Source organism: Heptranchias perlo, chromosome 19, assembly GCF_035084215.1.
Source record: "Heptranchias perlo isolate sHepPer1 chromosome 19, sHepPer1.hap1, whole genome shotgun sequence".
NCBI lineage: Eukaryota > Metazoa > Chordata > Chondrichthyes > Hexanchiformes > Hexanchidae > Heptranchias > Heptranchias perlo.
The window spans coordinates 23183074-23210972 of NC_090343.1; the positions used below are offsets into that span (position 1 = coordinate 23183074).

The 27899-nt window shown below is 39.1% G+C and overlaps 1 protein-coding gene across 5 annotated transcripts in view; it reads left to right on the forward strand.

Annotated features, from left to right (window-relative positions):
• The first annotated feature begins 2473 nt into the window (after positions 1 to 2473).
• Positions 2474 to 27899, forward strand: part of ythdf1 (YTH N6-methyladenosine RNA binding protein F1) — a 31648-nt gene continuing 6222 nt past the window's right edge. The window contains exons 1-6 of one of the 5 annotated variants that reach the window (XR_010966372.1): positions 2474 to 2694; positions 2896 to 2920; positions 3571 to 3650; positions 16012 to 17541; positions 23404 to 23443; positions 25561 to 25668. Coding sequence is in view for 3 of the 5 variants with exons in the window: in XM_068000487.1 (XP_067856588.1) it covers positions 2668 to 2694; positions 2896 to 2920; positions 3571 to 3650; positions 16012 to 17541; positions 23404 to 23443 (1702 nt within the window). In the remaining 2 variants the exon portion in view is untranslated. Of the gene's footprint in view, positions 2695 to 2895; positions 2921 to 3570; positions 3651 to 12661; positions 12749 to 16011; positions 17542 to 23403; positions 23444 to 25560; positions 25669 to 27899 lie in introns of those variants that run through there. The other 4 variants (XM_068000487.1, XM_068000489.1, XM_068000488.1 and 1 more) reach the window with 4 other exon arrangements.

The following is a 27899-nucleotide window of genomic DNA, read 5'->3' on the forward strand; positions in this document are numbered from 1 at the left end:
AATCAGTGGGCAATTATCAGGTTTTAAGCTGAACCAATCGAACTTCTGCCCTTGTACCCTTGTTGTGCAGAAAGGTCTAATCGAGCAACTTCAATGTCAAATACAAACAGCTCATCCCTCTGTAGTGTTTGGTTCATCTCAAACTTTGGGGACAATGACCTGTGGGCTCTGCTGGATGAGGTGGAGCTTCTGCGAGACCAGCCACTGGGGAACACCAAGGCCGAGGGCTCCCCGCAAAGATCAGTCAGGTGGCGTGGATAGAGATGGCCGGGGCCCTAAGCACCATGCATGGACGACCAGTGCCAGAAAAAGTACCCAACCTGATCAGGGCTGGCAAGACAAGCATTCTCTAAGCTTTAATACAGAACTCAGCATTTTAATAAAAGTAATAGAGAAAAATAATAAAAAGTGTCTGTCGCTATAACAGATTTTTAAAGAAAGACTTGAGCTGGAATTCAGAGTTTTGGGGCGGGGGGGGGGGGGTGTGTGGTCAGGTGATTTCAGACTGCGATGTATTTGTTTACTCAGCAGAACCTATGGACAATTTGAAGTCATAAAAGTCTGTTAGGGGGAAGAGGGCCGGGGTGGGGGGAAGCCTTTTCAAAATGGGCTGCTGATGAATTTGACAGCTTCATGTCTCTGCTTAAGAAAACATTGCACTGCCTGCAAAGTCCCCTGTCACTTCAATATTTGCACCTCACACACCAACTCACCTAATCTTTCTTCTGTGTTCTCCCCACAGGGCAAATTGGCACACAACGCCCAGGAACGGCCAAGAACCGGAGGAGGAACCCTTTACTTCACGGACCTCACTCGACATGCGAAGGCTCATAGCTGCAGGAATACCATGGTGCAGCACCTGTGGGCCAAACTGAGGTTAGCGCTGTAAGCATGCCATTAGGTGAGTTTCAAAGTCTCATGCTTTGTCTCCTGGGCAGCAACCAGCCCAAGATTTTTTTAATTTTCAAAATATACTTTATTTTATAAAATTTAAAGATATCACAATTCCAAGATGATACAATTCAAAACAATACAACACAGATCGTACACAATACGATTCCAATATTACAATTTAAAACACAGTACATATCTTATAATACATGCTATACAATTCAAGGTGGGATGTCCTTACACAGTGGCCTTTCCCCATAGTGCCTTTGTGTAGGTTGCACCTTGCTTCAGTGTGTCCTGCAGCACGTACTCCTGGACCTTGGAGTGTGCCAGTCAGCAACACTCGGTCGTGGACAGCTCCTTCAGCTGGGAGACCAGCTGGTTTCGGGTGGATTAAAGGGCCTCCTTCACCGAGTTGACGGTCTTCTAGTCGCAGTTGATATCTGTCTCTGTGTGCATTCCGGGGAAAAGCCCGCAAAACACAGCGTCCTGTGTTACCAAACTGTTGGGGATGAACCGGTACAGACACCAGCATCTCTCTCCACACCCTCTGCATGAAGGGGCAGCCCATCAGGAGGTGGACGACGGTCTCCTCCCCACCGCAGCCTCGAGGGCAGCCAAGGTGAGACTAAGAGGCCCAATAGAAGTATTTAAAATTATGTGGAAGTTTAATAGGCTGGATGTGGAGAAAACGTTTCCACTTGTGGGTACAGGGTGGTGGGGAGGAAATTGGAGTGGGAGTATGCTTGTGTGGCATGTAAACACTGGCCTTTTTCATGTTGTAGATTGAATGTAAAGCTAACTATGTAATCTGAGGAATGGACATGCTGCATTAAGGTAACCTTTTATCCTTCCTTCCCACAGGTCCACATCATCCAGAGAATACAAGAGGAGAGGGCACTGAAACATAGATTGAGCAGGAGGGGGAACAGGTGGACCAGGAGGCCGAGTGCTCCGGGGAGTTGGCAGGAGTAGTTTTGCGGGCACTGCCAACCCGCAAATTCTGGCCCGATAAGCCTCCAGTTGGCCTCAAGATGTGTCTATTTACAGCAATTATAACTTGTGGCCTTCGAAGCTAAGGTCAAGTTTCGCACAGCTATGACCGAAGATACTATTTGCATTACTTGGTATAATGTTACTGTCCTAAAAAAAATAGCATGTCCTGCAACTTACTGCAAGCTCTGCCACAGGAGAGTCCCCGTTTGTTTCGGTATAAAACCTTAACAATATTTTACATGTAACTCACTCTTAAAAGAGCAGAACTCTGTGTGATTAAGTAGGTTGGTGACCATTCGCACTCCTGCAGTTTCCTTAATAGAGCTAGGAGATTTGCGGCGCTAACTACAACCCCCCTATATCCTACAATTTAAAATAAAATTGCTGGACTATAACTTGGTGTTGTAAAATTGTTTACAATTATATCCTACAAGGTATGGGAGGAGGGACTGAAACCGAAACCGAGCTACCCACTGAGGATACACGTCCGCCGCCATTTAGTCGCCGAGGTTCGCCTGTGTTCTACGTCATCACTTGTAGCAGATTTCCCCCTCCCCCTCCCCCTCCCCGTCACTGTCACTGTGCGGAATGCGTACTATGTCATCGGATCCTGAGTATGGTCGCCATTGGGTTAAACGTCTGAGAAATCTGTACGAGGAGCCAAGTTGAGGGGGAAACCGCGGCCTGTGAGCTACTTACCCACCCCGAGCCCAGCACCCCGATACCCCTTCGGAGACCGAGCCTGCAGCCGAACCGGGTGCAAGTGGCGATTAATGAAGTATGTCTGCGACAAGCGTTGACCCTCAGGTAGGTAGGGCCGGGAAGCGGCCGATTCTTCTTTGTTGTTTTATTCCCTCTCCGCTGGCTGCTTCACTGGGGGAGAATCGCGGGGTTTGTTCTTCCATTTACGGAGGCCGTGGTTCATTCTCCCAAATCCACATTAATACTTTTCTCTTTTTGCTTCCCTTTTTTGCTGCTGCTGTGTGTCCGTCTGGTGGCCCATAACAGAGACCGAAAGGACAAGAGAATAAAGGTAAGGTGCTGGCCTGGGCCTGGGCTGTTGCAGATGGTTTAAATAACGTGTAAAGTTGTCATAAGTGGCTTTTATTTTACCTCCTGGGTGCGAGTCAGGAAAGATCCGCCTCTCTTTCCTTCCCTACCCGGACCGTCGCTTTGCGATCTTGGGTCTACGGCAACGTTGGGAGTAAATGTGGCGGAAAAGCTCGGTAAAGTTGGGAGTTAAGGCCAAGTTTCCCCTCGGATCGTGGGATCGGCATCCTCCCGGTTTAGGATGATTTGTACTAAGGAGACGTCATATGTTTGTGCTTTGCAGCTGCTTTTTGTCCAGAAGAGCAAATGTGAGGCGAGTTTATTTTCACTCGTTTATATAAATGCGAGTTCTTTTCTTCTCCCCCTATTTAACAATAATGAAATTTAAAGAGTGTCGTCTCCGGATTGTTAAAATTTAACAAAATACAACTTTTGAAAACAGAAAATGCTGGCAATACGCTGGTAACTCGAAACGTTAACTTATTTTTCTCTTTACAGATGCCAACTGTTCTGTATGTTTGTAGAATTTTCTGTTTTTGTTTGAGTTCCAGCATTTGTAGTTTTTTGATAATTGCAATTTTTGAAAATTTGTGGAGATTATATCGACGTTTACTAGGGTGTTTTATTTTGCAGTGCAAAATGGTTCAATGCATCAAAAGGATACAGTGCACGACAATGATTTTGAGCCATATCTAAGTAGCCAGTCTAATCAGGTGAGTCAGATTTTATCTTTAGATCTTCTGATGGCCATAATTTGCCAAACCCTAAGTGGGAAGGCCACTTTATTTTTTCATTCTTTGGAAGGTAAGCCAATAAACAGTTTAACAAATTATATAAATACAGTACTTTGTAAAAACAATCCTCTTCCAGTTTATTGTCTATCTGATTTGTTAAAATGTAGATGCACTCTAAGGAATGAAACATTGCTGTTACATGTGTTGTTTTATGGGCCTTGCTTCAGTAGATCTGGAAAGGTCATTTTTAAAGCAGTGACTTTAGTAGGATAGACCTTTTTAAAGCTTATATGTTTGGATATATGTAATGTTAGGACATAAGGTAAGCAGATCAACAATGATATGCTATTATAAATGTTAAGTACATTTTTGGACATTTATTGATTACTGTACAAATTTATCCAAATATTTCATGTATGACAAAAAACATTGCTTTAAATTCAGTGCCAATTGTATTTCCTATTTCTAACAATAGTCATTACAGTCTCATTCACTTGGAACCAGGTAAATTATTTGGATATAAGTAGATCCTTTTAACAATTAAAATAATCTCCCAGACCAAAAGATCTGTGGGGGACTGTGCACTTCACTTTTTCTTAATTATTATTTGTTGATTATTATTGGAAAGTAATACTATTATTTGATATTGACGGCACAGATCAGAGCCAATATGATGGGAGCTAACTACATGTTGTCTTGTAATGAATATTGCATATTTTTTCTTGCTGCCATACACAGTTTCACACTTATTTTAAAGAAGCTCACCAGATCAGCTGTGTGTTGGGCAAGATAATCAAACTTTTGTGGGAGGATCAATTCTCTGGATTCTATGTTGGGAACATTTTCTCGTGGCATTTTCGACATAGGTTTTTTGTAAAAATGAGATTTAATTTCTGAAAGAGAAATCGCTAATGAGTGAAATACTTGAACATGATTGGCTGAAAAGCAGATATTAATCCCTGTTACAATCGGACCTTTTTTATGAAATCCAGCAAATATTCTACACAGTCAGGTGCAGCAACTATGATGAATTCATATATATATATTTGTGTTATTATTAATCTTAATAGACGAGTGAGCAAAAAGACCTGATACCGTTTATCATTTTTTTTTGTTTGAGACTATTTGAATGTTGCTGATCTCTGTGCAGGATGTACTTACAATAGAAGCTTGCGGTCTACTGTATAAGAGTGTTGTTTCTATCATAGGTAGTATCAATCACTGGATGTAAACAAAATTGACAATCAGAAAATGGCCTTTCAGTTCATCCACTATTAAATTTCCACTACTGTTTAAAGGGCACCTAATCAGAAATCTCTAATAACCACCCAGTTTCTGTCTCCCCAATAAGCTGCATACTTTTATTGAATTAGGTATTTGCATGTCCTGTCCACAAAAAGGTGTTGAGTTCACTCTCTGCTTTTATTTTCTCCCCTTCCCTGCTCTGTGTTGTCTGCTCGCTAAGGTACAGTTCCTCGAGTACTTCACCCAAGTAGCCATTATTCAAGCTTGAGCCTTGACTAAGTTTTGGCAGGCTACTTGGCCCCAGAGGACCCACAGCCTGCCTCAATCCTGTCCTCGTCCAACATCCTTGTACAAGGAAGTGCATGTACACGCAGGTGTTGCTTGATAGCGATCAGAATTGGGAGCCTTGACTGATTTTTTTTCCCTTCCCTAACCCAGGGGCACTGAGGCTAAGTACAGCATCCCTGCCACCACATTGGCTACGATCAGCTAACTTAGCATAGATTAAGTATCCAACCGGGACCTTCCTGGTTCATATGATATAATTTCTCACTGGATGATTTGCTGTCCATTTGGGGAAATGGTATCTGTAGTAAGCCTCCTTTGTACTATTTTTAATTTGATGAGTGTGTTTGGATTAAGTTGTTCAAATTTGTATTTAATTAAAATTAAATGTTTTAAGAAATAGGTTGCAGTTTTAAGAAATAGGTTAAGTCTACTCAAAGGAGTGTAATAAATGCTCCATTTGAGTTGATGTCTAAAGTACTTATTGTTGTTTAGCTCAAGTTACTCATTATTAGATACAGCACATGGTGTAGATTTTTTTTATGTTTTAAAAAAATTTTCATGTTAAATTTGGCAACATTTTGGCTAAGTTAACTGAAAGTTGTACAACAGTTAACCAAGCATTGAATTTCCTTAATATTCAAAATAAAGAAATTTTCTGTTTAGCATAATTTTAAGAACATACAACTGCTGTTCTAGGACCTTTTAATCATTCTGAATACAAATGAAAATCTTACTGTTAAATGTAGCCCTCAAATGATTAAAAGATTTCTTCTGTAATGTCTCTATCTCCCTTCTTTACTTGAACATTGCTGGAAACTACTTGAAATAAGTGACAATTCCTGTGTTTTCTTTTATGTAACTAAGAAATATCTTAGATCTCTAAATAGAGGTGTTACACTTAGTTATTACCATTTGCACTGACTGTGCATCATTAGAACTGTCCAACTTCCATTTCTCATGTTTTGAAACAAAACATATACAGTCCCCCTCCATTTTAAAAAAAAAAGAGATGTAACATAAATAAAAAATCCTGTTGTCTTGTATAAGGAAAAGTGTGCCAAAAAAAAAGTCAAAGTTGAAAACAAGTGGTAAATATTTTAAGCTAGTTCAGTAGTTTACAGCTTTGAACACATTATAGGAAATTTATATTCATTCTGTGAAGATACATTGAGGCACCAAAAATTGTGGTGTCTGATCATTTCCTTTAATTTGCCTTGCTTAGACTTTTACACAAGTGGTGTTTTCTCTATATCATTGTAGTAATCTGTAGTAAAACGGCAAAATGTTAATCTATCGTACTTCCTTATTGAAAAGATGTTCTAGTTAGTCACTAATTAAAATAGGTTATTGTATTCACATTTTAATATAAATATTTAATTTTTTTTAAAACAGGATTGCATCGTGAATATTCTGCCTGAATCTCCTTTTTAGCCAAGTATTATTTTTCAGCCCAGTATTCTAATTCTGTTAATAGAACAGTGAACAGGCTGCCATAACATTTTGATTACATTGTTGGAGTGTCTTTTTCCTGTTTACTGTGGGGTATGAATAGTGTTTAAAAAAATTACTAAAATTCAACCCACAACGGTTTAAAAAAAAACAAACTTTACAGTAATAAACAACATTTTCCTAAAATTGTGCAGGTAAATTAACACCTATATTAATTTAAATAATTGAGTTGTAGCCTTTGGAAAAATCAGGCTGTAAAATGTGGCAGCAGCATTGGAATAGATTTCAACCATCACCATTTGTTGAGAAAATCTGATAGTCTCGTTCAGGAAATCATCTTGTGCCCAGTATATATGGAACTCTGAAGTTTGTTTGCAGTAGTAAATTAAATAGTCCAAAAATAGTTAATTTCATATATTTTGGGCATATATGTAGTCTTTCAAAGGGATGTAATATTTCATTCAAGAAATTAAATTTGTAGCAAAATGTGTTTGTAAAAGAACTGTGATCATAAAACATAAACTGGATGTTGTATGTTTGTAAGTGCTGAAGATCCTGTTGAGCCCAACTATCTTCAGCTGTGTTATCAATGACCTTTCCTCCACCATAAAGTCAGAAATGGGGCTGTTTGCTGCTGATTGGACGGTAGCTCCATTTGCAATTCCTCAGATAATGAAGCAGTCCATCCCGGCGTACAGCAAGACTTGGGCAACATCCAGGCTTGGGCTGATAAGTGTCAAGTAACATTTGTGCCACACAAGTGCCAGGCAATGTCCATCTCCAACAAGAGAGCGCCTAACCACCTCCCTATGACAATCAAGGGCATTGCCATCACCAAGTCGCCCACCATCAACATCCTGGAGTCACCATTGATCAGAAACTTAACTGGACTAGCCACACACATGCCGTGGCTACCAGAGCAGATCAGAGGCTGGGTATTCTGCGGCAAGTAGCTCACCTCCTGACTCCCCAAACCTTTTCCGCTACCTACAGGGCGCAAGTCAGGATTGTGATGGAGTACTCTCCACTTGCCTAGATTTGTGTAGCTGCAACCACATCCAGAACAAAGCAGCCTGCTTGATCAGGATTTCATCTACTAGCCTAAATATCCACCCGCTGCACCACCGGCGTACCGTGGCTGCAGTGTATTATGTACAGGATGCATTGCAGCAACTTGCCAAGGCTTCTTCCGCATCACCTCCCAAACCCACTGCCTAGAAGGACAAGGGCAGCAGGTGCATGGGAATGCCTTCACCTCCAAATTCCCTCTATGTTACCATCTTGTGTTAGATATATATTGCCTGTCCTTCGTCGCTGAGTCAAAATCCTGGAGCTCCCGACCTAACAGCATTGTGTGAGCACCATCACCATGTGGACTGCAGCAGTTCAAAAAGGCCCATCAACACCTTCTTGAGCAACAGGGGATGGGTAATAAATGCCGTCCTTGCCAGAGACGTCCATATCCCAAAAATGAATTTTAAAAAAGTATGGCACCATGTTGGGAAATTATTATTGTGCTTCTAACATGTATATTAAGATTTATCTTATTTGACAAGCATCCAGTTATATTTTTAGTTATGAAGTAGAAGATTGCTTTCTCTCTCCTCATGATTTTTAAGCACTAAATTCAAATAGTCATCCCCTCTCTTTTAAAACCAAACTTTTTTTTAATGAATTATGTTCAGAAGAATTATTTGCTCAGATCAGTTGGCTTTTAGCTGGTTTGAGGCGGTCTCAATACTGCACTGGCCTGGTCATCGGCAGTTTTTGTATCTGGGATTTCTAATGAGCATGTGGTACATTTTACCCATATGGGAGAGGTATGAAAGTAGCATTCAGTTGGTATCCATGTCACATGCCATGATAATTTAAGAAAGTGTACCACTGAAACTGGTCACAGCACTATTGATGTAACTTAAAACATCTTTGACTAACGCAAGCAGTTTGCATTTTGTAGCTGTGCCCATAGCGTGAAGCCATTGCTGCATCACATAATCTTCATGGTGTTTAGCCTGAAATTTAAAGGCAAAACTTGTAATGTAAAATGTGATAAATAATGGTGTTGCTCAGTTGAACCTCCCACTGAAACCTTTGTGCTTTCCTACTGTCAATTTTACTCATTACTGTAGATTTTAGGCATTATCTTTTAGATTTAATGGTTACTTTCATTTTAACTGGAAAAAGGGAAGCACTGAACTAAAACTGTTATTACAAACTAGGTTAACAGATCATAGTATACAGATTAACACATGGTGGTGCAGAGTACATTATAAGGTTATAACATCTAGAATATAGGTAGATTGCTGCCTAAACCATGAGGCATAGCCAGGAATGATTGCATTGATATAAACTCAACTCCAGATCATGTTGTATCTGCCTATTGCTCTCCGAGTTTCCATTCAATTAAAAAAAAAATCGCTGACCTGTTATTTTCTTTGCATAAGAGTGTGATTTTTCTATTCCAGCAATTACATTATGTGAGGTAGAGAGTTGGGACACTGATTAAACTACTGAGAAATTTTCAGGTATGAGATACAGATCGGAAATGATTGAGCCCCTCATCCAAGTGGACAGCCAGAATAGACAGCCTCAATATCAGAATGGTCTGTTTTTTCGCAACCCACAAACATTGGTCCGGAATTTCCTCGTAATTTTCGGCACAGTGATGGCATAAGAGCCAAGTTTTTCTGGGTTTTTCAGAGGAAGTTCGCGCATAACTGACTTACGCTGGCTTTCCGCCAACCTTCCTAAGCGCGAATTTCCTCGATCATTTGCTCTGCTCCCAAGTTACATCAGCCGAAACCCCACTTAGCTCATTTGCATGGTGGCAGTGCCATGTTAAAGACCATGTTAGAGTTTCTTGCATTTACACATTTTCTGAACAGGCATAAATTTATACCCAAAATTTTAGGTACAGGAGGATCCAAAATCACTTGTGTTTTATAGCGATTTTTTTTTTTCTCCTTATTGAGACCTGCACTGTGTTTTCCATATCTTTTGAGTGCTTCTTTAATGGTATCAGATTCTGTTACATTAAGAAGAGACAACCTCGTACAATTGCATTTTCTTAAACATGCTGTGCTTCATGTGCATAAATGATGATTTAAAACTTAAATTTTCATACCATCAATAAGATGAAGAGGGACTTAAGGAAGATGGCATATGTTCTGTGCTTTCCTCGGGCCCTGATTGTTTCTGCTTGTTTTATGCTGGTTTTACATTCTGGCGTATGCTAATGAGATTCTCCGGGAAATTTTGGTGCAAGTTGCCATCGGCAAGATAAGCGTAGAACCGTCATAAACTTCGGCACAAGTTGAATCGAGTAAATTCCAGCCCATTGTCTCGGGATCTATGGGTTCCAAGTAGCTGCTTGTGTGTTTGGCAGTCTTAATCTAGACTGGTTTGACTGATTTATTATATTTTAAATCATTGAGTTGGGGAGAGGGGTGGTTAGGGGGTATAGAGGCTTATTATGTTGATTTGTAAAAGATTTATTTTGTTACGAGCTTTCTGCTGTTTGAGAGTAGTATTGCAGTTGTATGCTGTGTGAAGGAGATGAGCAAGTACATTCCAGCAGGAAACCTCCCTCAACAGGTTATGATTTTGAATCATGGTTGGAAGGCACATTTTGCAAGGAAATTTACAATGTTTGCAAGGTTATTTGATGTATATTATGAATATTCTGATAAGGCTGCTCTTTAGTATATAGTAACACCGAACTACTATAATTACAGAATTTGTTTAGCATTTTTTACCTTGTTGCATGATCTACACAATAAAAGTAGTATTTATTTTTGACTAATAAACTGCTCTAGTTTCATTTGCGTGATATATGACCGTGTTAAAAGCCTGTGGTTGTAGTGCAGCCTTTTAATATACTCCCAGGCATCTTTTATCCAATCTTCATAGCATTGCTGTGGAGTGAGTGACTACATTAGGTTTAATAAATCATTATATTTTCCCTCTCTAGAACCTGATTACAATAAAATTGTTTCCCATTGGTAAGTTTTCAGTTTGTGCACCATTAAGTGATAGTAAGCAGAGCAACTGTTACTTTCTTGTTGCAGCAGTTAGTAACAGTATCTGGATAATTGTCTTATAATGAGTAAAAATTAGAAATCTACTGGAGAGTGTAGATTTATAAATTGCACTGGTGTAGAATTCCACTTCCATATTTATGAAACAGGTGTAGTTTAAACAGATTTTATAACTGTAATCTAAGAAAACAGTGACATTTTAGAATTGGTGACGAGAAGTAGAATTCATTGCATGTACAAAGTAGCGAATAACCCAGCATTCCACTGTAACATGCCACACTAATCACACGATTAACAAAGTTGCACTGTATTTGGTGTAATCGTTTTAATCTTTTTATTAAGCATCTTTTTATTACACAGGGATTAGGTCTATCAGTCACCGTAAATTTTGAGTTTAATTGTGAAAAATGTAATTCTATGTACATTGATTTTTAAAAAAAAGTGAATATCACAATATTGATATGAGAAACACAAATAGCTATCTTGAGATTAATGTTGAGCTATTCAGATGCTTTGATTGCATTACTACTTAGTAGTTTCTCTTGCATGCTTTACTGAGTGGTAATTGTGGTATTTATGACAGCTGTCATGAGACTCAGTAAAACTCTCAAAATAGAAGTTTAAAACATTGCGATATGTACCGTGCTTAACCTGAGAACACTGAGATAAAGTCCTAGAATAGGTGTAAACTGGTTAAGTTGTGAATGCATTGAATTTATTTTTCTCCTTGTTTTCTTCCACCCACCCCCCCCACCCCAATTCCTTCCTTCCTTTTTGTCATCTGTCCCAGTAAGAAAGTAGTATGTGTACAACTTAATGTGTCTGTAATCTAGAATAAAAATAGAAATCTAAGAAATACACAACATGTAGATTAGCTTCTGAAAGAGATAGGATGAAGTTTTGGGTGTAACCTTTAGATATTTGGTAATATTCACTTCCAGAGTTCTGATAGTTACAAACAGGGTTTGAAAAATAACTGGTTTCCCATTTGCCCAGAGCACTAAATACATGGTTTATTAGTGATGCTTACCCAACTGGACAAGTTAATTCCCTTTCATTTGTAGCTGTGAGTGCATTTTGTTTCCAAGCTCAATGCTATAAGTCATAATAGATGGCATACCCTGAAATTATACATATGAACAAGTACTTTGGTACATTCTCTGTTCCATTAAGGAAAATGCAGACAGCACCAATAGCAATTTTGCAGTTTGAAGTTCTTACTGAGTATTGCATTGGCAAAGAATCTAGAGTTTTTCAATGTAGTTTATGTTTCAACCAGTATAGGTATGTTGAAACATTCAAACCCCACATTCTTGTGTAGGCGCTGAAGCTGATATTAATTAAACCCAGGTTAGAGCTTTTATGTTGGTCAGAATTTTGCATTGGTAGAAGATGTTTTGTTTGTAGTAGCTTTAAAAATGTTGCTTTTTCTGCTGCAGTTCAATGTACTTTAGCTCCTGGTGCAATGGAATTCATCTTGTTCTACTGGGGGGTAGATTCTACATTGCTGATAGCAACAGATAAACAACCGCATGTGTGTAGTTGTTTGAAAATCATTTATCCACAGCTTCATTTTTGTTTGTTGGACATGCCTTGATGGCAGGAGGTGGTCAGTACTGGTCAGCATTTGAGAATCTGCATTGCAGACCTGTGGAGTGGTCTGAGCACTCAGCCAGAAAAGAGGTGTCTGATGTATCTATCTCCTGAAGAGTTGGGGGAAACCACATTTTCATGTGCGCCATGGCATCTCAGAGCAGTGGTGCTGAATCATTTAGCTTACAGCGTGTTGCTAAAATTAGGACTGTCACTACACTGTAAGGTACAATTAAATACTGCGCGTTAAAGGAAAATAAAAATCTTTTGGGGGTGGGGAGAAAGAGAACTTAGTATTTTCCCCATGTCTGTCTGAGAAAATTTAGAAAAATATTTCTTTAGTTTTTTTCAGGAAATGAAAGCCCTGATACCAGTCTAAGGATCAATCACTACTGATTCATTCCTGTTTATCAGAGGAGTGGTGCTGTGCTGACTTGGTTTGCTACAGCTTGAAATTGCACAGAGGTATAGATGGCAAATCTTGACTGGTATTTTGTTTTTTTTAATTGAGCTTAAGACAGCACTATTTATTTTAATTGGAAATGAACAAAGTTTTATTTAACATTATAAACTTGAGAAACTTTCACTGAATTTATACTTTTTCTTAAGGTTTACTGGTTGTAAAACCCCCAAAAAATGAATTCTAAATAACCTCCTTCCTAATTATGTAAGTGGAAGAAAGAGCTGATTCCATTTCAGTGTATGTAAGGAGACTTGTGGATACTTCTGTGCAGAAAATCTAATTATTTAATTAGGGTGGCTTTTAGAATTTATATATATTTGGCTAAAAGGTTATGAACAAAAGCTTGAAAAATTGTCTCTCTTTTTCATTTGAACAGAGAAGGCTAATGAGGTTTTTCAAAATTCATGAAAGGGTTTTGAGGATAAATAATAAAGGATTGTTTCCTCTGATTGGACTGAGTTTATGACTCTACTACTGATTGGTTAATCACTAGAGTAACAAAAACATTTTCACACAGGATTATTAGGGACATGGAATGCTATGCCACATGTAGCTATTAGGCAGAGATGGTAATATAATTTTAAAGGGAATGGGGTAATTATTTGAAAAAGGATGCAGGGAAAGGGCTGGGAAATTCAATTAGGATAGCTGGCTTCAGTTAAAGGGCTAACCCCAGCACAGGCATGTTGGGCCAAATGGTTTCTTCCGGTGCTGTAATTTCTATGATTCTAAAACCAGAACTATTCCATTGCTTGTTTTTTCCAAATAATGTGTGACTGTCTAAAAATAATAATGGGATGAAATGACATAATGTCTGAAAACATTTCTGTTGTGAGAAATCAACATTTAAACTATAATCTGCTGGCAATTACTTCCTGTTTGATCATTTATTTAGTTCAAAAATAGAATGTTGATGAATTCAATTGTATTACCTCAGACCACATAAATCAAGTACTCCATCAAAACAATGCACACTGCAGAAATACTGATTTCATTGGCGTCAGTCTAGACAGCACATTTCATGTCGATGCTGCCCATATTTTGCATTGACAAAATATGGTTTTCACATCAAATCATTGCAAAAACTGCAGTGTAACTGGGGAGTGAAGTTGACAATCTGATGGTCACTGAATCCTGGCAAGTGATATGAAACCACTTTGGAGATATACTGCAGTTGGTGTAAGACTAACTACAACCTGTGAAAAAGAAACTTTAAAAGTTCTCAGGTGGTCCAATTTCTTTACTTCAATTAAAACTTTTTTTTTAATATGGCGACTGACTTATTGCCGCTTCACTGGCATTAAAAATGGAACTGCATTTGGAAGCCAGTAAGCAGAGCTCTTGTGTATGCATGTAAGCTCTGCTTTACTTGACCAAAGTGCATTGTGGAACTTGTAGTATAACTTCATGCTGCCTGTTTACACTACTCTAAATCAGATTTTGGTCTCAAAAGAGCACCTGCAATATAATAGGGCCATCATATTGGATCTCAGACCTGAGACCAGTGGAAGTTTTGACCTAAGTTTGACTCTTGTTTAATATTTAGTTGAAAACTTTGAATAGTATGGAATTTTATCTTTTAACACATTTCTATTGGCCTAAAATACTTTTTATTGTTTTTTTAAGTAACGAGAAGCTGTAGTTTCACATTAGAAAGTATTGAAATACTTTTGATACGAAAACAGTTTAGATCAGATAATTCTTCAATCCCTTGTGAAATCCTAACAGTTTTTAAAGCTTAATATTTTGCCCAAATTTGTAAACTGAACATGGCGCCAAGAATCCAAATTCTTTTTATAAACCCTAGTAGTCAGATATTAGGTGGATTTTTACATTTTTAACATCTAAACATTAATTCTGTAAATGAATACAGTTGAAGTTTGTGACTATTTCAGTTTTGCTTCAGTGTTAGAAACTAAATTAAGGCATTGCTTTGTCCCTGCGCCCTCTGTATTTAATTTAAATAATTTCTCACAGAAAAATAGTTAAACTGTTAAACTATTAAACCTTTCCTCAGATTCTAATGTGCTTGTTGCATTTAAAATTCTCTTACTATCTGAAACTAAAATAACATATTAATAAGTAAAAATTGAGGTTTGCAGGTGGATAATTGAGTTTTGAGTATGCATAAAGCTGGATTTAGAGGTTCTGTTCTAAATGAATGATAGTTAACCTTTGAGTACTTTAATGGAAGTTTACCTAAATTTAGACATTAATATTAAAGTTTATTGTGTGGCTTCATCTGATGCTAAGCCATCCTGACCAGAAAGGTCCCAGATTCAATCCCTTGTCTGTACTGATCTCAGTCAGGAGCCGATTTTAGTGCTCCTGGTTTAGAGAGTAGAAAATCAGGTAGGCTTCTCGCTTACCATTATCTAGTCAACTCTGCTGGTGAATGTGTATGTGTGTGCGCCCATCACTAATGTCGGTCTTAGCTGGCCACGAGATAAGCGGACATAATATATTAGCTTTACAGAATTTCAGATGCATACACATATTCCCTCTTCTTCCAACCACTCTGTTTCTTTTTGCCTGAAGGAACTCAGCTGGTCTCTTCTCAGTGTCTCCCTGTTCGGTGTTGCTGTGACAAAAAGCTGACTGGCCATTTATCTGTCTGCACCATAGTGCCTAAGTAGCACAGGTTTTCTGAAAATGTCACTGGTGCTAATTTTCTATAGTCATTTTCAGATTTAAGGATTTTGATGTTAGGGTATGGCTAGCAAAATTATTCATAATTTTGGACAAGGGGAATAAATTTCATAAATAACACTTTTTAAAAGCATTTATTCTGTGTATTTTTAAACAAAAATTCTATTACCTTAGTTTCTTTGTGATGGAACTTGTGAAACACAATTATTTTTTTCTAACCAAACACACCTTATTTTAGCTGGTCTGGTGTACCTCCAGTACTAAGTGTAATCAAGGAAATTGTTTCAGCCTACATAGCGCAAGAAAGCACATCTATAGTCTCTGCCTTTCTGCAATTCAAAAATGGTGGGTCTGGCATAGATTCAGGAGTGACTTCTCACTTTGATTTCAAATGTACTTTAAATTGTAATTTAAAAAAATCCTTTGTGAACTCTGCTAATAGAATCACTATACTGGTAGTATTACTGCAACCAATCACAATCTTGACAAGACAAATCCTCTTAAAAATTAATCAACCCCTGAAGCAATTTCTAATTGGGTTGGAAAGGAAGGGAGGAATACATAAGTGAGAATAACTATATAACTCTTTAATTTTTCTCTTTTTTTAAATCAACAGAGCAACAGCTATCCTTCAATGACTGATCCATATTTGTCAAGTTATTATGCCCCTTCCATTGGATTTTCCTATTCTCTTAGTGAAGCAGCACCATGGTCCACTGGCGGTGATCCTCCTATTCCATATTTAACAACTTATGGACAGCTGAGTAATGGAGACCATCATTTCATGCATGATGCTGTGTTTGGTCAGCCTGGGGGACTAGGGAGCACCCCGTATTTAAACCAACATAGATTCAACTTTTTTCCTGAAAATCCAGGGTTTTCCGCATGGGGAACTGGTGGATCTCAGGGACAACAAACACAGAGCTCGGCATATGGCAGTAGTTATAGTTACCCACCTAGCTCTTTGGGTGGAACAATAGTAGATGGACAGGCAGGGTTTCCCAATGATACCTTGAATAAGGCACCAGGCATGAATAGCATTGAACAGGGGATGGTTGGACTAAAGATTGGTGGAGCTGTGACATCGTCAGGTGTGAAGACTGTAGGGTCTGTGGTAAGCAGTCCGGGTATGACCAATGCAGCACCTGGAAATGGCTCAACAGCTGGTGTATCTGCCCCAAAGCCAACATCATGGGCTGCCATTGCAAGTAAACCAGCCAAGCCTCAACCAAAATTAAAACCAAAGACTGGAGCAGCAGTGGGAGGTTCTACATTGCCTCCACCTCCTATAAAACACAATATGGACATTGGTACATGGGACAATAAAGGACCTGTGTCAAAAGCTCCTCCACCCCATCAGGCCCCTAATACTCAGGCAGTTCCTCAGCAGCAGTTGACTCAGCCCCCTCCAGCTCAGCAGTTGCAACTTCCACAGCAACCTTATCAGAATCCTCAGCAACCCCCACAGAACCGTTGGATAGCCCCTCGCAACAGAGGTGCAGCATTTGGTCAAAATAGTGGAACTGGTAATGAAAACAGCTCGGTGGGTAATGCACCAGTTAGCTCTCCACCAAGCAATGAGACTCATCCCGTCCTTGAAAAATTGAAGGCTGCTTACAGCTACAACCCAAAAGACTTTGACTGGAATCTTAAAAATGGCCGGGTGTTTATTATCAAGAGCTACTCTGAGGATGATATCCATCGCTCTATCAAGTACTCCATTTGGTGCAGTACTGAACATGGCAACAAACGCTTGGACAGTGCTTATCGCTCGATGGCTGGCAAAGGTCCCGTTTACTTACTGTTCAGTGTAAATGGCAGTGGACATTTTTGTGGAGTGGCGGAAATGAAATCGGCAGTGGACTATGGTACGTGTGCCGGGGTTTGGTCACAGGACAAGTGGAAAGGCAAATTTGATGTAAAGTGGATCTTTGTAAAGGACGTTCCTAATAACCAACTGAGACATATCCGTTTGGAAAATAATGATAATAAACCAGTCACTAACTCTCGAGACACGCAGGAGGTTCCTTTAGAGAAAGCCAAGCAAGTGCTCAAAATTATTGCTACTTACAAGCATACCACCTCAATTTTTGATGACTTTTCACATTACGAAAAGCGTCAGGAAGAAGAGGAAGTTGTACGTAAGGTAAGTCCTGCTAGATCATTTATACATTTCTGATCCAGTTACCAGCCAACTGGATGGCACTTTGTTGTAAAATTTATATTTTTATTACGTACATTTCACTGACCAATTCAGTCACTACAGCTGCAGAAGAGAAATACTTAATTATTTACAAATGACTTTCAATGACTGAAATGTAATTATAACTGAGACACCATGGACAATGTCATTGTTTAATTTTTTTTGCAAAACAAAAATTTAGATTGACCTTTTAAAGAGAGATTTGGATTGACCTTTATACAGTTTGAAACTTTGATCGTTCTACAGCAATTGGTGGGAGTGTTTTATCCCACCTTTCTAATTTTTTTTGTGTATTGAATTCCGGGGGTGGGGAATGTGGTCAGTAAAAATGTGTTGCTAAATTGTTTTGAGGTTTACGTAGAAAATATGGTGCTAATTGTTTCAACTAAGTATTTGGCATCCCATTCAAAATAGCTATTTGAATGTGGCAGTTTGCATATCCTGTTTCACAGGATCCTTTCTATAACTTATGCATCCAGTGTGAAGAATAATGTACTAATTTTATTGAGGTTTGTGTGGAATTTATTGCACTTCATTTGAAACTGAGCTTGAAAACTTTAGAAAAGTTAATTTTACTTTCACTAATGTGTTCAAATAGTTCTGCTTAAATTCTCTGATTACTTGCTGAGCTGCTTAGAGAATGCATGAAAAATTCAATCATAAAATTAATTTGGGAATGTAAAGTTTAGGGGTAATATATTCCAGAAAATCTACTATCTTTTAACTGTTAGTTTCTTGCTTTCATTCATTTCAATGAGAGGAATGACAGGCGATCTTACAAAATTGAAACCAGGTGTGAGCAAATCAAGGGATTTTAGCTCATTTAGTGATCAGACTTAGTTTTTTTTTTCCAAGAATCTAATCCTGTACCCTTTACTGGAGCTGGATTGTTGGTAAAATGTGACACAAAGTGATGTATGTAATCCTTTGTGTCCCACAGGATTTTATTTTGGACTAAGCCCCACTGCTACACAGTTTCGAAAAAGTAAATAGTTAAAGGAGCCATACAGCCCAGCACACAGACATTTCACCAGAATGATACCAGGGTTTCATTGGTTTGAGTTTTCAGGGTAAAGGGTGATCTAATCAAGGTGTTTAAAATGATAAAGGTATTTGATAGGGTACATATAGAGAAACTATTTCCTCTGGTGGGGGAATCCAAAACGAGGCCATAATCTTAAAATTATAGCTATGCCGTTTAGGAGTGAAACCAGGAAGCACTTTCCATGCAAAGGGTAGTGGAAATCTGGAATTCTTTTCCCCCAAAAAGCTGTGGGTGTGAAATCAACTGAAATTTTCAAGACTGAGATGGATAGATTTTTGTTGGGTAGGGATATCAAGGGGTATGGATCAAAGGCGGGTAAATGGAGTTAAGGTACAGATCAGCCATGATCTAATTGAATGGTGGAACAGACTTGAGGGGCTGAATGGCTTACGCTTTTTCGTATGGTCCTATGCTTATGGAGGTGCGTATTGAGCATATGCTGAGTGTCCATTAGTGATTGGTCTGAGTACTCTTTTTCATCTATGAAGCGGTCAATTGCTAGTGGACATGTTCTGGCAGCATTCTTACTCCTTGTTATCAGTAAAAGGCATTTGTTTCTGTGAAGTGAAAGTCTGCTTGGCTCTGTATGGGACTTCTTCAACTAATATATATTCCTGAAAAGATGGGATTCTTGCATATGAAATGCTACGTAGGACTCCCCTTTTTCTACATCCAGTGGTTACCTTTATTCAAATAAGTTTAAAAACTTCAGTTTTTTAAATCAGTGTTACATAATTTAATATTTAGCATATTTGTCTCCATTTTGATTTAGAAAATTACAGTTTTAATAATAAAGTCCTTGCACTCAATGTTTTATATTATGAAAGTGGTTTTGAAACAGTGGGGTAGATTTTTATCTTCGTGGCCTGCGTGGTAATGTGGTGGCCAGATTGCCCACCTTTTATGACTGATTTTCATCCCATTGATTTTGGGTGGGTTCTATAAAAGGCACGTGATCCAGCTCTGCCCCGCTGGATTATCATGCAGAAGGTGAAGACGAAAATCTACCCCAATGTCTCGTGCAGCCAGTTTAAATTTAGCAATGTGCCACAGAGTCCAGATTGCTGTGCAGACACTGTTATGCTGTTTCTTGTTTGGCCCATGCTTGCATCGCCCAAGCTGTTAACGCCTGCATAAAGGGTTTTAAACTTAACATATACAGTGGTTACCGATATGCACATTTAAAACTCAGTGATCCAAACATGTGTTCGGCCAATTAAGGAATCAGTTTTAATGAGCAATAATTAATTGTATTTTGATACACTAGTATTTAAATCAGTTTTGAAGTAATTTTTGTTTCCTTTTATTTAAGCAAATTGCACGTTTTAATGGGAGATAAAAGTATCGCTTTAAGCCTTAATTCACCCATTTTGCAGCAGGGTAGCACATAAGCAACGTGGCTATTGCTTTCTTTTTTAGAATCATTGAGACTGATTACTTGTGAGATGTTACTGATGATTACAAATTTAAAATAATGTCCTTTTTAAAATTTTTACTAAAATACAGAGGCAGTAACAATATGCAGCTAGCTATAAGTATATGCACAGTCTGACATAAATGTAGATGGTACTGTATATGTCTGAAGGTACAGTCTGGCCTGACTAGGATAAGCTATTCATTTTAGTTCGGCAGGCAACAGGTTTTGGCTGAATCTAAAATCTCAAGCCCTTTTACAATTTTTGATTCTTATGGTTGTCTTGATTAAATGAATGCATGTATAACTGAATCAATTTTGTTGGAATTTTTTTGACAAATGCAAGCTTTTTTTAATTCATTCATGGGATGTGGGTGTTGCTGGTAAGGCCAGCGTTTATTGCCCATCCCCAGTTGCCCTTGAGAAGGTGGTGGTGAGCCGCCGCCTTGAACCGCTGCAGTCCATGTGGTGAAGGTACTCCCACAGTGCTGTTAGGTAGGGAGTTCCAGGATTTCGACCAAGCAACGATGAAGGAGCGGCGATATATTTCAAAGTCAGGATGTTGTGTGACTTGGAGGGGAACATGCAGGTGGTGATGTTCCCTTGCGCCTGCTGCCCTTCTAGGTGGTAGAGGTTGTGGGTTTGGGAGGTGTTGTTGAAGAAGCCTTGGCGAGTTGCTGCAGTGCATCTTGTAGATGGTACACACTGCAGCAACTCGCCAAGTTAAGCTAAACTTTGCTGAACATTCATTGTTAGAAAATATTGATAAAAATATTCATTCTGCACTGATTTATGACTCGGAAAAATTTTGTTTTATTTACAACAACAGCTTGCATTTCTATATTACCTTTTATAATAGAAAAACCTCCCAAGGTGCTTCACAAATGCATAATCGGACAAAAATTGACATCGAGCCAAAGAAGGAGCTATTAGGAGGGGTGACTAAAACCTTGGTCAAGGAGATAGGTTTTAAGGTGGGTCCTAAAGGAGGAGAGGGAGGCAGAGAGGTTTAGGGTGGGAATTCCAAAACTTATTGCCTGGATGTTAAAAGGCATGGCCACCAATAATGGAGTGAAGGGAGTGGGGGATGTATGGGAGATTAGAGTTGAAAGAACATTGAGTCCTTGTAGGGCTGGAGATAGCTAGAAACAAAGCCATGAAGGGATTTGAACACAAAAGAATAGAATTTTAAATTTGAAGACATTGGGGGTCCGGGAGCCGGTGTAGGTCAGCAAGCACAGGGGAACACCAGTTGAGAGCCCAATGATCTAGAATGACATAGGATACTGACTTCATAATTTTGGATGAGCTGAAGTTTATGGATGGTGGAGGATGGCAGGCAGGCCAGGAGTGCATTGGAATAGTTGAGTCTGGAGGTGACAGAGGCAGTTTAGTGGGAATGGGAGTTGAGAGAGCAGGAGGTGTGTCATGTTGACAAGATGAGCTTGGCAAAGGCGTGAGGGGAGTTTAGAAGAGAAACCAGAGAAAGATGTTAGGGTGGGGAGGTTTGGCTCGGTGGGCAATGGGAACGGTGGGATGCAGCAGGAGCAGCTGAATGGATGGTTATAGCCTTAGTGACACAGGAGTCCATGAGATCCTCAAGGGTTTTAAGGAGGCAGTTTAGTGGAGAAAAGAAGCTGGGTTATGTTTGCTTTCCAAAATGATTCTGGAGTAGTAGTCTGTTTTGGCATTGGACAGCAAGCCCGATAGAGCTTGATGTGGTCCAGCCAAATCTGGCAACGGATGGCTAAACAAGTTATGCACTCAGATGTACAGATACGCTTAAGTCTTGGACTTGAGGGAGTGAAGATGAGGGCCATACCAGGGGAAATGATGAGGGTGGGAGAGTGTAAGTGTTTCACTGAGGGCAAGAGCATCAAAGTTGATTTTTCCAGTGGTAGACGCAGAAGGAAGTAGGGTTGGAAGAGGGTAAGGGGATGTGGGTGGTGAGGGATACAAGAAAGTGATCGAAGTTGGCCTTGCCTATGATCGAGACAATGCGAATAAAGAGGCCACCTAAGATGGCAAGGTCGAGGTGGTGGCCATGAATATGGGTAGGAGAGTTTATATGGAGAGGGAGGTTAAGGGGTGACAGGAGGCCAAGGTGAGTTGAAATGGAGATTAAAATCAACGAGGATGAGTTGGTGCACAGTGCAGAGTCTGAAGGAGGAAAGGAGGGAGAATATGTCAGTGCGGGGCTTGATGAGATTGTATAGAGTAACAATTTTAAGAGTGGTAATAGGGATGGAACAAGATGAGGTTCTCGAAGGAGGAGAAGGTGTCAGTGGAGTAAGGGAATCATCAAGGTGTGATTTGCTGATGAAGGCCACATCATCACCATGGCTATTTGGGTAGGGCAGGTGGTGAAAAGTATAGCCAAGTAGGGGCGAGGTGTTGCCAGCCATGAGCCAACTTTCCGTCAAAGCCATGATGTAATACAATTGCATACGGTCGCGGACTGCAAGAACCTTTTAATGGAATTTTAAAATGTTAATATAATTCTGTGCCTCAAAGATTTAACTAAGTCTGGCGTTATTCAAAATTTATACATAAAATTTGGACTTCATTTTTACAAATTGCGGAATTTTAAAAGGTTCATTTTAAATCACAAGATTTATTTTAAAGATCTCTAGACTCATTTATTGAAGCTCCAATTCATTTTTATGTTCAAAATGTGTGCGTCCCAAAATGATTAACTTACTAGTAGTACATGGAAATGTCCTGGTGGGCAATAGCAATTATATATAAATAAAATCAACTGAGAACATTTATGGTCCTATTTATAATATCCATTGTTTCACAATTTAAAGTAATTTAAGGTTGAGATTGGCATATCCTTGTAATTGTTATTATAGATCATTGGGCTCTCAACTGGTGTTCCACTTTATTTGTCCTGTTTGGCAAATGTTCAAGTCCTGGCTGGGTCATCTGAAGGAAGATACCATTTTTGCTGGACAAACAAATCCAGGGCAATGACATTGTCTCTGAATTAATCTGTAATCTCCTGTAGGGTTGCTAATTTGGATGATGGAGAGGAAATTGAGAGAAAAATTTAAAGATAGCAATTTATATTCAGTGGTAAAGTTGATTCCAAATGCACTTTTTCTGTTTAATTTTTGCTAATCTGACCAACAAATACAGCTGACTAAATTTTAAAAAAATGGATTTTCTAAGTACTATATAGGAAGTGTATTTTTGAAGTGAGGTTCTTGTGAAAGTATAGTTGAGTCATTTGTGGATTCTTATTAAGGGGTATCCTGTTGGTGGGGGAGTTAACATGTTACTGTTGTCATACACAGTATGTCAAAAAATCAAATAGACATGCCTTTTTGTTTTAACTTTCTAGGACAAAGTTTCTCTGCCAGTGACTTCTCATTATTTACAAGGTAATTATTGTAAAACAATTATTAGCTTTTTTTAAAAAAAAGTTTACGGTAGTCTGAGTGCCTTTGGTTTACATTTATTTAGCACTTGTAACCCAGAGATGGAAAATAAAAAGCTGATCATACTCAGACCAGACTGTAGATTCTTCTGACGATGTCTGTTAGTCTTGGCTTCGCTAACCTTCCCTATCTGTAAATGCATTGGTCCTGTTGGCTGTGGTTTTTAAAAAATCTTTTATGCTACTATCTCCACATAGTTCTTAGCTTTTTCCTCTGCTTCCAATTCCACTAAAACTTAGATGAGATTGCAGTTTCTGGTCTAGGGAAGAGAAGAAAAAAAAAGGAAAAGGTCCACAAATACCTTGGAAAAGGTTGGAGACCAATTCACAATCTATGCTTGATACAGAGACCAAATAGTAAGCTGACAAATGCATACACGAGCAATAACTAGGCTGAAGAGATGGGCTTTGAGGCTGCCTAGCACTCAGGCCACAGAGGCCAGAGTCTGGAAAAGAGCTGGCATGTGAGAAGGAGTATAATTATTATAAACTGTAAATCGATAAAGCTAGCATACAAAGGAAGAAATTATAAAGTTTGATTTATGAAAGAGTTCACATTCAACCAGTATTACAAAATGTGAAGAAGAAAAATTGTTTATACTTTTAAAAATAAATCCTTGAGAGTTGGTGGTGTATCCAGTTCATTAATTTGGCCACACATTTTCACTTTCTTATATCCGTTTTTAAGATTTTATCTTTGTCTTGGAAAATGGTTGGCTGTGAAACTCTCATGTTCTTCATGTGTGCATGCATTAAAATGCTACAATGAATGTCAGATGATTTTAAAAACATTCTGGTCAGTACAACAATGCAATATGTCTATGGCCACTGCCATTGCATAGGAGGATGTAGCTTTTTGCCTTGAATTTCCTACATGGCAAGTTCCTGATTTCAGATGAACCACTGGGGAAGGGCAATAATACTGTGATCCCTCTTGTCAAAGGAAAAGTTTGAGGGCCAGTAGAGGTGGCATTCAGATGAGACCTTTGAACATGTGATCTGACTGACATCCATGTTGGGGAATAGTTGCATGCAAGAATGGTAGCATAACCATGCTCTGCTTCAGTCAACATAATAAAAATTATCCCTGCAATTTGCTGGCTTCCCCTCTTTTAACCCTATTCTGTCCCAATCCATATAGCTTAAAATAAAAATAAGTTACAGTAAGTTTTCTGTCTCAATGTGCTTTCTTCTCAATCCTAATCAATTTTAAATACACGGAGATTTGATTACCAACAAAGAAATGAAGTTTAAAGTGGAACCACACGTGTGTGTATATATGTATGTATTTATATGCTTAAATAGAGAAAATTGTATTTTTAGAGGAAACCACCAACCCGATTTGCCTGTGAATTGCTGAATCTGAATTTTGTCATCCAAAGCTTATTTATTCAACGCAGTCTTGCGCATTTGCACTGTGGTCTATGGTTGGTCATTTAGAATTGTAGTGGCATGACATTTTTAGTGTTGTTAATGTTGTTAGTGGCTCTGGGTTTACCCTATGCTTTAGTTTTGGTACCTATTGATTGTAATAAAAAGAAATATAAGTACAAAAATAAAATTAAGATTAATTTTCTATTTGTTTCCTCCATAAACTTTGGTAATGATCCGAAGCCAGTGTTCACATGGAGGGAGATTTTAGGATGCTTGTCCCTTTTATGACCCACTCTTTAATCATGCCCTAAACAGTGCCCCCATGCAATTACTCCTCAGTTGTTTCTCCTATTGGCATTAGGCATAATCATGCTGCTTGTGAGTGTGGAAGGCTCTGCAGTACCATGCCCATTTTTGACCTTTTGGCATGAAGTTTGGTTCTAGTTTCTAATTCACTGCTAAGGTCTGGCCTTTCCTGTCATTGGTGATCATGATTACTGCCTGCTTCTTGACCACCACGTTGCATTGTGCGAATTCTATCAAAGGGTCCAAGGAAAGTAAAAACAAGAAACCTTGGTTCAAATTATTGCATTAGATCAGAAAGTCCAAGATGGCTGAAGCATCAGTGTCTGACTTGCCTCTGGCTGGCAAGTGCTCAAAGTCATCCCACTCCTCTTCCCCTTCCAGCCACCGTTCCTCTGAAGGCACAGTCATCCAAGCATCAGGGAGAATGAGCTGCATCAGAACCGCTGCATCAGTCCTCATCCTCTTCAAGTTTTGCTTCAAAGACTTCGGGTAAGCGTCAATAGAAAACTTAATCTAGAGCAACAAAGGAATCGTCATTCAATAGTTTTCCATTGCAGCTAGGTGCCAAGGTGGAGACTGGGAAAGCAGTTATTCCACTGAGTTTTACCCTGGTCACGTGGAAAATTGGAAGGAGTGCTCCTGATTTCCACTAATCCTATTTGTTACATGATAGCAAAATTGCACAATATAATGCTTAGTGTAATTCTATACACATTAGGCATGTGTTGGTAGTATTTTGCACTTTGACACCAGCCAACTCCCTAGAAAGATAGAAAAGGGAAACGGATGTCAATGGTGGCAAACTGTTTCAGGACAGGTGCAGTTCACATGCACAACTAGGACAACTGGGCCTGTAGCAACCACTTAAAAGCCACTTCCATCTTTGGTGGAAAGATATGTAATATTTTGACTCATCTCTGGCTGCATTGGTGAGGGAGAGGAGAAATGTGGTTTTCAGGTCAATACTGTTGACACTGAATAGTAGTCTGGGGTAGGGGAGATCTCTATACTAATTTTCAGGAAGAGAGAAAGAAAATATTACTTCAAAGCTAAAGGGGTAATACTCAAATTGAATCCTAGCAGGAAAGCACAATGGCAGCAAAGGAGGGACTAATTGCCAGGCAGGAGGGCGAACTGCTGATGGGTGGGCAGGAGGTGCAGGGTCAGAACTGCCCCACTTATAATGCAGGATATTGTCAAGCAGTATAAATGAGGCAGCTCTGCTGAAACTAGCAGCAATAACTTAGAATGTTGATTTGGATTATAGCACTGTTGTTTAGTGTAACATAGTTCCCGGGACCCTTGTTCTAACTTCCAGTAGGCAGAGTTAGCTACCCAAAGGAAAACAGTGGTGTCATTGCAGAAAATGTGTTTATTAGTATATTGCAACATAAAATAATGCTCTAGTAAGCCAACAAATAGAAAAAATCTGATTACCTCATGGATCTGTAGGATCTAGGGGCCCCAGTTTGAAAACCAATGCATTGTATCACCACTTTGTCCATAGTGGGCAAATTTTATAGGTTGTCAAAAAAACAGTATGGCAGTAGTATTTGATCACCCCAGCATAGAATCCATATTTTGTTAAACAAAAGCCAAAATGTGCAGATCACAGCTAGAGTGATCTAACCCAGTTCCCAAAGATAAGGAGTTCAGGCATTTGGATTGTAGAATTTGAGCTGCACCTTGGCACATAGCTGGATTTGCATTCCAAACAATTGAGCCATGGTGTTGCAGGCATCACTAGGGATACAACTTTGTTGATTACAAATGTCATGTAAACAGCTAAATTATAGCTGTAAGGTATATGTGATGGTGAGTCAGTTCTGTCAATGAGACTGTTCTCTACAGACATTTATGGCAGAATGTGTCAGCCAGACCCCCCAAAAGTTTTGAAAAAGGCAGGGAAATGGAGATGAGGTACAGATCAACTATTATGTAATTGAACGATACAGTCTAGAACAGAAGAAATAGGAGCAGGAGTAGACCATACGGCCCCTCGAGCCTGCTCCGCCATTTAATAAGATCATGGCTAACCTTCGACCTCAACTCCACTTTCCTGCCTGATCCCGATATGCCTTGATTCCTGTAGTGTCCAAAAATCTATTGATCTCAGCCTTGAATATACTCAATGACTGAGCATCCACAGCCCTCTGGGGTAGAGAATTCCAAAGATTCACAACCCTCTGAGTGAAGAAATTTCTGCTCATCTCAGTCCTAAATGGACAACCCCTTATCCTGAGACTATGCCCCCTAGTTCCAAACTGTCCAGCCAGGGGAAACAGCCTCTATGTATCTACCCTGTCAAGCCCTCTCAGAATCTTATATGTTTCAATGAGATCACCTTCTCATCTAAACTCCAGAGAGTATAGGCCCATTCTACTCAATCTCTCCTCATCCCACGAATCAATCTAGTGAACGTTCGTTGCACTGCCTCTAAGCCAAGTCTATCCTTCCTTAGGTAAGAAGACCAAAACTGTACTTAGTACTCCTCATGTGGTCTCACCAAAGCCCTGTACAATTGCAGCAAAACTTCCTTACTCTTGTACTCCAACTCTCTTGCAATAAAGGCCTGCATATCATTTGCCTCCCTAATTGCTTGCTTACCTGCACGTTAACTTCCTGTGTTTCGTGTACAAGGACACCCAATTCCCTCTGAACACCAACATTTAATAGTTTTTCACCATTTAAAAAATATACTGTTTTTCTATTCTTCCTAC